Genomic DNA, 13271 nt, shown 5'->3' on the forward strand with positions numbered 1-13271 from the left:
AAAAGATTTTATTTATTTATTTGAGAGAGAGAGAGAGCATGAGTACAGGGAGGGAGAGAGGGAGAAGCAGACTCCCTGCTGAGCAGGGAGCCTGATGCTGGGCCCAATCCAGGATCCAGGACTCCGAGATCATGACCTGAGCTGAAAGCAGATGCTTAACCGACTGAGCCACCCAGGCACGCCTGTATGTGTGTTCTTGATGTTTCTGTGCTGACCTTCATGCCACACAGACTCTGGCCATCAGGAGGCTCTTGTAACTTTATTTGCAATGCAAGTGGAATTCTGGTTTCAGGTTAATCTCAAGCAATGAGCAGGACTTAGCATGTGTGTGTCTGTGTGTCTACAAAAAAAGACTTTGGTTGGAATGATAGCTGCTCATGAGGCTTTAGTGATACAAGCCAACTGCTCATTTAGGCTATCTGTGGAGGGAAGGTTGGAAGCTGGTGTAATTTAAGAATTGACTATGTGAAATATTAATGAGGAAAGATTGGCCATTTTTGTCCTGTCTTTTATGTCTGAGCCCCACTGTACCTGCTGCTCTTACCTGGAAAAACTTGGTTGGCAAAAAGTCAGTAAATACAAGGGATTGTAAGAATGAAAGGAAAAAAAAAAAAGTGAAGGAATTTCCTTGTCTTTAAATCTAAGATGGCTAAGTAGTTTGAAGCTAGGGCAAAAAACCAGCCTGGTGCTGGAGAGCTTAGGAGAACATAACCTTTTCAGCCAAACAGCTTGTGAGGTCAATGAGTGTGCTGCCATATTATCTAATCCTATACTTTTCTGTCACTTCGGACATTTCTGTTCTGTAACATTCTGGATAAAACACAGAAATGTTCATCTGTTAGTAGGATTGGTAATACTTCCCAGAAAGGACTGGTTTTCCCTTCAAGTAAATGCTCTCAAGAGAATGAATTTATTTGCAAGAGGCTTTCTATTATATTTCTAAGATGTCTTTCCTCCTTTGCAAGACCAGCAGAAATATTTGATTTTTTTATAAATGTCACAGGAGAAATTTCAGAAATATTTAGAATCAGAATTTCATTTTATATCCATCATTGCTGAAACATGAATATTTTATTAAGGGGCTATGTGAAGTATGTGGAACTTCTCACAGAAGCTGACTTGGACTAGTTCAAAGAAGACCATGGTTTTATTTATACCTGTGTATGTTTCCTCTAGTACTAGTGAGGTTGACTTTGCCTTACCTGGGCATGAAGTGTTTCCCTAGACCTTCTAATTTGGGGTGAATTTTATTGCTGGGGTTATCCCAAGATACTGGAATAGATAAGTGGATCATATATTCCTCATGACTGAAAGGAGAGCAGCCAGGTGGCGAGTAGGTGAAGTTCTGATGAGTCTCTCCCTCCCACTCACCTGGCTTTTATGCTCAGTGAAACCAATCCCGTTGAATAGGAAAATTAGTTCCAACTTCCACTCTTACCACTTCACTTGAGCTGTCGAGGAACCTTGGGTAAATCATTTAATATGCCAGGAAGGAGGGAGGACATGGTTATTTTTAAAGTATATTGATTGAATACATTTCTATTGATTAGAAGTATTACAGTTTGTTCTGATTACCTCCCAGGATTGTTTATGGCTAAAATGAGTCAAAAAGTAGTGTTTTGAATGCTTACCAGTCCCTACCCTCTGTAAACATATTGCCTAATCTTATACTCTCTCTTCTTTTCTCTCTGTAAACATATGTATTTTTAAATATTTATTTTTATGCATTATATATAAATTTATAAATATAAATAATACATTTACATATAAATAATATAAAAATAAAATATTGGATATATATACCCTCTGCAAATACATATATACATATATATACACACACATGCGTGCATATAAAATAAATATACCCATAAAATCTATCAATCTATCTATCCATCAATAAAAGTTGGGTATATTTTTGGAAGTATATCAGTTGGATAAGTTGTTATTGAGTCAAGTAATCTTCAGTTAGACGATTGCACTAACAATGAGAGTGTGTCTAACCTTGCTTTGGTTTCTTGCAGATTCAAACTCAGATGACTTTGACCCTGCTTCCACCAAGAGCAAGTATGACTCTCTGGATTTTGATAGTTTACTGAAAGAAGCTCAGAGAAGCTTGCGCAGGTAACATGTTCCCTGGCTGAAGATGACAGAGGGACGGTGAATACCTCACGGGACAGCGCGTCCTTCCCTAACTGACTATTGCAAGTCATACTTAGGAATTTCTCCTACTTTACACTCTCTGTATAAAAAACAAAACAAAACAACAATACAACAAGAACAACAACAATGGTTTACATGAACACAGCTGCTGAAGAGGCAAGAGACAGAATGGATATCGAGTAAGCACATGTTTATTCATGGGTGTCAGCTTTGCTTTCCCTGGAGTCTCTTGGTGATGGAGTGTGTGTGTGTGTGTGTGTGTGTCTGTTTGTCTGTGCGTGTGTGTGTGCGTGCATGCACACGCTTGATTTGGGGGAAGTATGTGTGCACAGGAGGGGACTGGGGGCACCTGACCAGAGTGTGCCAGGGCAAACCACTTCAAATGGCAGCAGTTCCATGAAGACACACTTAAAACCTAGAACTTCAAAATGTTCATATTCTATTCAAAAAGGAAAAAAAAGCATAAATTCAAAAGGAAAGAAAACTAACCAACCAACCACAAACCACCCTAAAATGACAGCCACTGATGTCTGGGCATCGACCTCCGTACTCTGTTTTTTAAGAAAGTGCAAAATCGACCTGAAGCAAGCTTTCTCTCATAACATAATGGTGATATGACAATCCTGAAGAAACCACAGGTTCTGTAGAACTAATATCCTTTCTCTCTCTCTCTCTCTCTTTCTCTCACTCTCCCTCTCTCCGTCTGTCTCCCGCGCTCTCTTTTGCTCTCTCCTGCTCTCTCCTCCTTTCCCTCACTCTCTCTTCCTTTCTCTCTCTGTCTCTGTCTCTCTCTTTTTCTTCTTTTTTTCCTCTTGCCATGGAGTCTGGGTGGGAGAGGATACTGCGGGCACCGGAATGCTAAACTTTCCTAACATTTTGAAGTTTCTGTAGTTCATCCTCTCTCCTGACACCCATGTAAATGTCCAAAATGTTGATCTTCCACTGCAAATTACAAAAGCCTTGTCAATGGTCAAGCGTGCAGCTTATTCAGTGGTTTTTTTTCTGAGAGCAGGCACGGTGTTACATTACTCACGAGAGTTGGGTAGAACTCTCTGGTATGTGTTCAGATAGTGAAATTGCTACATTCTCTGATGTAGTGAAGTAATTACAGATGTTAAATGGAGTATTTTTATTTTGTGTACATATATACAACAATGTTCTTTTTTGTTACAGCTATGCACTGTAAATGCAGCCTTCTTTTCAAAACTGCTAAATTTTTCTTAATCAAGAATATTCAAATGTAATTATGAGGTGATACAATTATTGTACACTAACATATTTAGAAGCTGAACTTACTGCTTATATATATTTGATTGTAAAAACAAAAAAGACAGTGTGTGTGTCCGTCAAGTGCAAACAACAACAAAATGATGCTTTACGCACATCCATCCCTAGGTGAGCTTCAATCTAAGCATCTTGTCAAGAACTATCCTAGCCCCCTAAAGGTATTAACCACTTATGCGATATTTTTCCACATTTTCTTGTTGCTTGTTTTTCTTTGAAGTTTTATACACTGGATTTGTTAGGGGAATGAAATTTTCTCATCTAAAATTTTTCTAGGAGATATCATGATTTTATGTAAAGTCTCTCAATGGGTAACCATTAAGAAATGTTTTTATTTTCTCTATCAACAGTAGTTTTGAAACTAGAGGTCAGAAATCTTTTTAAAATGCTGTTTCGTTTTAATTTTTGTGGTTTTAATTTGATACAAAATGCTGAGGTAATAATTACAGTATGATTTTTACAATAATTAATGTGTGTCTGAAGACTATTCTTGAAGCCAGTGTCTCTTTCCCTTGGCAGAGTATGATGATGGTATCTATCTGTATTTTTTACAGTTATGCATCCTGTATAAATACTGATAATTCATTCCTTTGTTTACTAAAGAGACATATTTATCAGTTGCAGATAGCCTATTTATTATAAATTATGAGATGATGAAAATAATAAAGCCAGTGGAAATTTTCTACCTAGGATGCATGGCAATTGTCAGGTTGGAGTTGAATGTTTCATTTGGGAAATTCAGCTTTTGCAGAAGCGGTGTTCCTACTTGCACTAGCTTGGCCTCTGACGTGACCATGATGTTGTTCTTGATGACATTGCTTCTGCTAAATTCAATAAAAACTTCAGAAAAACCTCCATTTTGAGCATCAGGATTTCATCTGAGTGCAGAGCCCTGGAATGGAAGTCAGTAAAGTTTGGAGTGTGTATTCAAGTTTCTAAATTGAGATTCGATTACAGTTTGGCCGACATGACTTTTCTGGAAGATGTGAGATACCTACTACTTAATCGTTCTTTTCCTTTCTCTCGCCCAACACAATCTTATAAAATGGATTTCACCCCCAGGCCAATGCAGCTAATTTTGATAGCTGCATTCATTTATCACCAGCATATTGTGTTCTGAGTGAATCCACTGTCTGTCCTGTCGGATGCTTGCTTGATTTTTTGGCTTCTTATTTCTAAGTAGATAGAAAGCAATAAAAAAAAACATGAAATAAAAGAACTTGTTCTGCGTTACGGCAGTAACATATCTTTAATCCGCCTAATTCTTGTTGTTCTGTAGATTAAATGCAGATATTTTAACTCTGTGTGAACGCCAAACTAAAGTTTACAGTCTTTATTTTAGAATTTTGAGTATCTTCTGTTGTAGAATAATAATAATAATAATAAAAAGACTATTAAGAGCAATAAATTATTTTTAAGAAATCAATATTTAGTAAATCATATTATGTGTTCAAGGACCAGATGCGTTCTCTACTTTGCCTTTAAATTTTTGTGATCCAATTTTAAATACATTCTCCTTTTTGCCCTGGATTGTTGACATGAGTAAAATACTTCGTTTCTTTTCTTACTTATCAAAAGACAACACTACAGATTTCACATTGAGGATTAATTTATCCCCACTCTGGCCTGACAAATATCGTTACCATGAAGATAGTTTTCCTCCATGGACTTCAAATTGCATCTAAAATTAGCGCAAAGAGAGAATCACTAACCCATCTGAATAGAGCTTTTTGTATCTTATGCAGACCCTGTGGGTAGCCCATCAAAATGTAAACTGCGTTCCGTTTATTTTTATTTTTAATTTTTTTTTTTTTTTGGAGAGAATATTTCACATGAACACATTCACCCCATCATCACTGGAGGCAAATTTCAGCATAGAACTGTAGGATTTTTAGATGACCACAGGCCAATGCCTTCACGCTGTGGTAAGTACCACATCTACAATATTGGTGACCGAACTGGTGCTTTAGAAATGTGGGTTTGTTGTTTTTTTTTTTTTTTTTTTTTTTTTTTTAAAGAGATGTAGCGGAATAATTCTTCCAGTGCAACAAAATCAATTTTTGCTAAACGACTCTGAGAACAACACGGTTGGGCTGTCAACATTCAAAGCAGCAGAAAGGGAACTTTGCACTATTGGGGTATGATGGTTGGGTCAGTTGAAAAAAGGAAACCTTTTCATGCCTTTAGATGTGAGCTTACAGTAGGTAATGATTATGTGTCCTTTTTTGATGGCTGTAACGAGAACTTCAATCACTGTAGTCTAAGACCTGATCTATAGATGACCTAGAATAGCCATGTAATATAATGTGATGATTCTAAATTTGTACCTATGTGACAGACATTTTCAATAATGTGAACTGCTGATTTGATGGAGCTACTTTAAGATTTGTAGGTGAAAGTGTAACACTGTTGGTTGAACTATGCTGAAGAGGGAAAGTGAGCGATTAGTTCAGCCCTTGCCGGGCTTTTTTTTCCACCTGCCAATTCTACATGTATTGTTGTGGTTTTATTCATTGTATGAAAATTCCTGTGATTTTTTTTTTTAAATGTGCAGTACACATCAGCCTCACTGAGCTAATAAAGGGAAACGAATGTTTCAAATCTACTTCTGCTTTTCTTATTTATTGTAACAAAGCTACTGGCCTGTTTCTCAGATCAGTACACATGACTTGCTTATTATCATTCTGTTTCCTCTCTGGATCTCCCTCCCTTTCTCTCTGCTTCTCCACATTCATGGATGGATATCAGCTCTAAGGTAACATAGACCTTCTGTATTTAACCTTTTTTTCTTTCAAGTGACAAAGGTGGAAGTGGTTTCTATAATGAGAGATGACATGGGACTTTAGGAAATGAATTAATGCTTCTTCTGTACAGAAAATGTATATTTTTAAGTACAAGCCATTGCCCCTAGTGAGAATCCTGCTGAGTATTCAGCTTAGGAAGCAATTCTGTAGATGGACTGTACATGTTGCAAAGATTTGTAACAGGATGCGGCTCCCATCGTGTCTAAGTCATATGGGATGAGCTGATAGCTGCGGACACACCTTGCTGTCAGGATGTCTGTCTACTGTGCCCTACAGGTGACTGGTGGTCCGATGACAGAGAAGAAAGTGAATGCACTTGTGTGGGCTCTGCCATCCCCTGACTTTAGATGGTCGTCCCACTCCCAGCCACCTGCATTGCAAGACCCACCATAAACATTGCATTGGGAAAAGGGGCTAAATATATCCCAGCCCTTGCCCCCCATCTCCTAGAGAAAAAAGGGTTTGTAATTACTGGAAATTTGATAGAGCTAACAATAGTACATTGAAATCTGCTACATAACGCAAGAAGTACTGCTCACTGTTCTATTTCTATTTTGTACGACTCTAAGATTTGCCAGTCGTTTTATCAAAACCAAAAATAAAAATTAACATTATCTTACCCAAATAGGACCCTCACTTACAACTGTGGCTACCGAGCACACCTGGTGGATTACCCTCTGACTTATCTCCGTCGATGCTTACATTGAATACAACATTTTTAGTTTTCTGCTTGGACCCAGCAAGGACATTAGAATAAGGCAGGTCTTTCTTTTAAAGGGTTAACTTTTTACTCTTAAAAACCTTTTGAGAGGAAAGAGGAAATTTGAAAAAGGAAGAGTAGTAGCCACTGGCCTGGTACTAGGATATTCTGATTAAAAATAAAGGATTTATTTCGTGTTATCCTCAAAACATTAAATCACTTCCATCCTTGATGATATGAATGGCAAAATAATTATTGAAACCAAAATTAGGCTGATAAAAATAAATGAACACTGAATATGAATAGTTTATTTAAAAGGAGCTTGTCTCAATTCAAAAGTCCTCTAAACTAAATCTGTCTCAACTGTACAATGTGATATTCGAAATCCCTTTTCAGCATTGCTGGTTTTCTTTCCATTGTAGGATTATTTAGCTAATCATTGGATATAATTTATAGCCCTAACAACATTATTATACTCATTTGACACTACTGTTACTAGCTACACAGTTGTAACTCAGCATTAATTATAGAATATTTTAACCAAAGCATACTTTTTGCAGTATTTGCTTTATATTAATCTTATATTTTGCCATTCTTGTTGCCATTCCTTGTTTTTAAACACATTACACACCATTATAAATCAATCTTCGTACTTTATCAAACAGCAGAGAGTAATAAAGAAGGTCACAACTCATCGAGGAGTTCCTTGGAGGTTTGTAACATCATGATTTAAATCTCAGAAAGATTTAATCAAAAGCTGAATTAATCCCTGGGGGAAAAGATGCTATATAGATTCTATTGATGGGCACAAAGCAGCCTATTTCTTTTCATTGGTCTCTCTTAACACGCTGGGAAAAAAAAAAAAAAAAACAGTTTTCTGCAGGAAAGAAAACAAGACTTCCTTGATGGGGGAAGTATAATATGAAATGCGCTTCATGCCACTTTTCTTCTCTTTCATTCGGAATGGTTGGCTTCATTCCGCTTACCCTGGCTTTATGTGTTCTTCTAGTTCATGGTTAGGTTAAATGTCCTCTACCCCTTGTTCCCCTGCATGTATCCCATGTGATTCCAGTAATTTCTGCAAAGTCCCCAAATCTCCACTCCAGTCAAGCATGTGGAATGTGTGGGTCACCTGAGCTGGTTTCCAGGTCTTCTGTTGTGACTGCCCTGGGGCAAGTTCTCAGCCATTCAGGGACAATGGAAATTTGCAGGAAGAAATGATCATAAAATGAGAGTATTTCTAGGACCAGGTTCTACCGAAAAGTCTATCCTTCTATGACTAGAATGTATGCTGGAGATAAGAGGCCATCACCTTCCCATAGGCCTCTTTTCCACCCATAATTCCTTAGGAATGTGACCATATTCCTGTTAGCTCAAAAACCATTACTTACCATCAGCTGACTTATAGAAGGGGCAAAGTGGAATTAATTAATTGAAAAAAGTGAGAGAACTTTTAGAGGAGAAAACCAAATGATCCTATAATATTTTCATGATTAAATTAAATGAGCATAATTATACATGCACAAATGCACACCAAGGCATTATTATAATCGAGAACCTTAGAATATGATATTGTTTCAAATTTATGCATATAACACTTACTGAAGGCAAGGAGCTGGTGTGATATTTGAATTTGCATATTGACCATTTTCATATATTTTCATATATTAATTTCTAGTAGGAAGAAGCTGAATTATTAGGAAAAATCCTGGGGTGATTTAGAAAAAATATTGTGCTTCTGCTCATTTTTGAACATCAGGGACACTTAGCAACATTATCTTTTTTCCCCCACATAGTTTTCTGTGATTGATTTTCAACAAGATGACATCCAAGTGAAAGCTGAAATTAAATGGGAAGGAAAGAATGTTAAGTGGTAAAATCCTAAATAGCTTATTAGACTACTTAATTGGAGGGAATTTATTTTTGCTGCTGTTAGGAACTCTATAGTCAAGCTTCTCTTTAACTATACTAATTGATGGGAATAAAAAAGTAGCTATAGTAACATAGTTACCCCATGATACCCTCCGGCAGGTCGTTTAAGGGGATTCACAGGTACTTCTCCTTTGATTGACTTTGGTGTTGTTGAAAATCAAGTCCTGTCTTCATTCATATGGTTTCTTTCTCCCTTCACTCCAAAGCAGGCTCCTTGTTTCTTTCTACCAGAGATGCTCAGTGCACTTAAAAGACCTGAAAGGCAATGAGACCATGCTTGTTCCGAGGTTAAGCATTTAGCCGGTTTTCGGCTTGATTGCTATACCATTCCATCAAGTGGCTAATGTTTCATAGTGCTTAGAGGTATTGCCCCCTATAAGCACTTCCCTATTTGTTGGCAGGAATATGTGTACACTACTCTAGAATAATGATTAATTAGTCTGCTTTCTAGAGAAGTTTAAGTTAGTAAACTGGTCACATAGTCTGTGATGTCACCATCTTAGTTTCTTGTCAGGTAACTTAATGGTCAAGTTGAATGCATGGCCTGATTTTCCTCCAATTAGCTGGCTGCATAGGATAAACATCCTGATCCCCATTCAATAAGCTGCCTTTCCCAGGGTCAGCAATCTGAATTGCAGTTCAGACCATCTAACAAGAAAATAATTGGAGGAAAAGCAAAAATTGGAGCTCACCACAATGTTTGGCCTCAGTGTATAAAGATGGGAAGTACCTGTGTATGGACTAACATTTTCCAATTTTTAATGGCAGGTTTGGTGGCATACAAAGGGAGTGCCAGTGCACGCACCTGATGAATGAAACAATTCATAGAGAGTTCATAAGAGTTTCTTTGTCACATGGTACCGGGGTCCCATTGAGCCACCTTCGGCCATGGCATACCATGGCAAAGACTAAGACTAGAAAGGTCAGCTCATGAGAAGACAAGAAATAAATAGAAGGTTAACCAAACACATTTGAACTTTGGGTACAAAACAAGGTTTGGGCAAAGATTCCCCATGGTTTCTTATTTGCCTTTCATGCCGACTCATTCTGTGGGATTCTATAAACAAAAGAGGTGATTGTACAAGTGAGACAGTAGAGCTGTGAAGAAGATAATGAACTTTATAATGCTGGTTCTGTTTGTGTGCATGGTCATGTGTCAACTACACAGCAGTTGGCTTTTACCGATCTGATGTTGCTCAGAGGAGTTGACTAAAATCCTGTTTCTGGCTCTGGCTGCTGGATTGGTGGAAGGCTTTCAGGGATTTCCATGGTCATGTTTTTGGATGGAACTTTTCAGCTTTAATTTTGTGAAATGATAAAAAGATCCCTCTCGGTGCATCCAGTAAACAATGCTTTTCACGTTCCAATAGTACATTGAGGAAGACCCCCTTATTTTGCAGGACTTCCACCTCCGGTGTGATGATAGTACTTCACCTGATCCGTTTTCTCTAAACATCTTCATTTTAAATGAGATGAATCTTCCTGTTGCAATGAGAAGACTAATACAGAAAGCTGTCCTCCATCTGAAAGTCCAAGAGATGCAGGGTGGGATTGAAGATGATGATGACCATGATGCGACAGCTGACATTTACTGTGGGATTATTATGTCCTGGCCACTTCACTTAGCTCTTTATGTGAGTTTTCTTCATGAGTCCTCCCACCCGAAAAATGGAGTAGATCTACAATTGTTCCTATTGCATGCATGAGGAAATGGAGGTATAAAGAAGTTAAGTAACTGCCAAGATCTGAGCAAAGTCCAGTTCACCCCAAAACTGAATTGATTATCTTGTTACATATAATACCTCAACAAATAAAATATAAATGTCCCGAAAAAAATACAGTTTCCATTGGAGGTAATTGAAAAGTTGGGGTGGTCTTGTTGTTACCATCTGATTGAAGCCAAACTTAGCATATGTTGCTTACTTTCATTGAACTCTTCCTTTTTTTAAATTTTTTTAAGATTTTATTTATTGAGAGAGAGAGAGAGAGAGAGAGAGAGAATGTGCATGTGTGGGGGCAGGGGCAGAGGGAGATGGAGAGAAAGAATCTCAAGCAGACTCCCCTCTGAGTGCGGAGCCTGACAGGGAAGCTCAATCTTACAACCCTGAGATCATGACCCGAACTGAAATCAAGAGTTGGATGCTTAACCAACTGAACCACCCAGGCGCCCCTCACTGAACTCTTCCAATGGGTCAGAAACCACATTTGGCTCTAAAAGCAAAAGGAAGAATTAGATTGAGATCCTACTCTACATTCTAGCTGGCAATATAGTAAAAGAAAAATAAAATATGTATTTTCCGCAGGACCTTCTTTCCAGGACCCTTATTGTGTGCATGTGTGCATGTGTTCTGGAATGTCTATTACCATATAGCCAATGTCTATGAAGGTTAAGGTCAGAGATCCTCAGACTTAATGGACAAAGATGGTAAAGTGCTATGATCGCATGGCATACAATATGATTTAGAAAGACTGGTAGCCAACTTAAAAAGAAGTAGACCTCCTCCCTACATTAAAATGTATTTGGAGGTTTAAATTGGCACACTATCACCACTTAGGCATTAAGTAACAAAATATTTTATAGCTCTTAATGATTTTACAAACACTAGAAGTTTCTGGTGGAAGGCTGGGATATATGACAAACAATAGGCATATTGACTAGTCACCCTTTAACAGGATGCTTCCTCATTCCTCTGGTTATAGTCATTGTTATCTTGAATATCAGCTGTTCATGAATGACAGGACCTCCTTAAAATTTTTCAAGTGTATTTGTCTGGATATGTCTCTACAGTGTTAACCTTTCTACAGTTGGGTCTTACGATTACCATGGAAATTGATCACTAGACACTCACAGTCCCAGTTTATGGATGGTCTTTTTGGGGGTAGTGCCCTTGTTGCATCTAGCACTGATAGTAGGGAAAAGAGGGCTGGGTTTCCAACACTGCAATATTTGGGCTCCATTTCCAATTCAGTTGTCAAGCTCAGTGAGGTGGGTTAAAAAATCACATGTAAGAAAAAGGTGGGGTAGCTGATCAGGGACTTTGGTCTTTGGAATTCCATGAACCTTAAAGAGCTCAGGATTCATGGTATCTATGGTGAGAGAAAGATGTCTGAGAAATGATGAACAGTGGCTCCAAAACAGGTGTTGTCCTGGACTCTAAAAAATGTTTTTAAGTTTAATTAGAAAATACTTCAAACACATAAGTTTGTAAAATAATCCAATAAAGCCCTGTGTATCCACTTCCCAGATTCATAAGTTCTTAAATTTTACCCTGTGTGCTTAACGTCTCTCTTCAAACAAAAAACATCCTGATCGCCTTCTCTTCTCAGTAGTGACCCATCTCCTCTGATCGGTGTGCATTATTCCCCAGCCATTTTTTTCCCTTTTAACTACATTTCCATATATCCAAAATTAAGATGCAGTATTATTTTGTGTCTTTTGAAAATTTACATAATGTTTTTCTACTGTATGTATCCTTTTTGCTATTTGCCAGTGGTGCCTTTTAATGCAAATGCAATTAGAACAATTCAGCCCTGGTGTAAGCCAGAAGGAAATCCTTCTTTCCAGGTGTTTGGAGTTGCCTTAGCAGCTGCTCCAACTGTCCCAGCTAATCATTCCTCACAGTGTTCCTGACATTCATCTTGGTTTCCTATTTATCACTTTGGCTCACGGTTAAGTGCATTTATGCAATATCTTTAAAAATCTTCGACCCTTGATCCACACCTTCATCTTGCTTATCAGGTGGTTATAAAGTTATTCCAAGGAAACAGGAGGTCATAAAATCAGAAGAGAAGATGAAAACCCATACCTAGGTTTTTGTTTTGTTTTTATAGGAGAATGGATTCTTTGATTTTCCATCTTAGCTAAGTCAGAGATTTTTTTCAGACTCCTAACCTTCCCATTTCCATATACCTGTGAATGGTCTTTCCCTCTTCAGAGAGGACATTGGGGAGCCCCAGCACCAAAAAAATTATTTCTTGTAATAGTAACCGATTAAACTACTTACCAGCTGGGGAGCATGTTTTAGCACTTAAGTTAATTGAACTGTTGCAAACTAAATATAATTCTAAATTGTTTCAGTATTCCAAAGTACTTCATGCGTGCAGATAAAAATGAAAAAAAAATGGGTTTAAATGTGCAAATCACGCATACAGTGCTGACATTTAGATCTATGACCTGATAACTCCACAGTAGTTACCTTGAAAAATTTTGTGGGCTTTTTTTTTTTCTTCCTTTGCTGAGCTCTCCTTTGAAACCCCTGAACCACTACTATATCCATTCAATAAGTGTAAGTCAGGCTGCAATCAGAAGGGGTACTGTCTGCATCAGGGTTTTCCAACCATTTTGCCCAGAAAATAATCTTTTGGTGATTCATTTCACAAGCCAAGTAAGA

General features: G+C 37.8%; 1 protein-coding gene across 5 annotated transcripts in view; it reads left to right on the top strand.

Moving 5' to 3' along the window:
* Positions 1 to 2611, top strand: part of PPARGC1A (PPARG coactivator 1 alpha) — a 639925-nt gene extending 637314 nt beyond the window's left edge. For all 5 annotated transcript variants that reach the window (XM_032854074.1, XM_032854040.1, XM_032854056.1 and 2 more), the window contains one exon: positions 2022 to 2611. In XM_032854074.1, coding sequence (XP_032709965.1) covers positions 2022 to 2125 — 104 coding nt within the window. In that variant the 3' untranslated portion in view covers positions 2126 to 2611. The remainder of the gene's footprint in view (positions 1 to 2021) is intronic.
* The last annotated feature ends 10660 nt before the right edge of the window (positions 2612 to 13271 follow it).

This window comes from Lontra canadensis, unplaced genomic scaffold (genome assembly GCF_010015895.1).
Source record: "Lontra canadensis isolate GAN:19392208 unplaced genomic scaffold, GSC_riverotter_1.0 scaffold1, whole genome shotgun sequence".
NCBI classification, from domain to species: Eukaryota; Metazoa; Chordata; class Mammalia; order Carnivora; family Mustelidae; genus Lontra; species Lontra canadensis.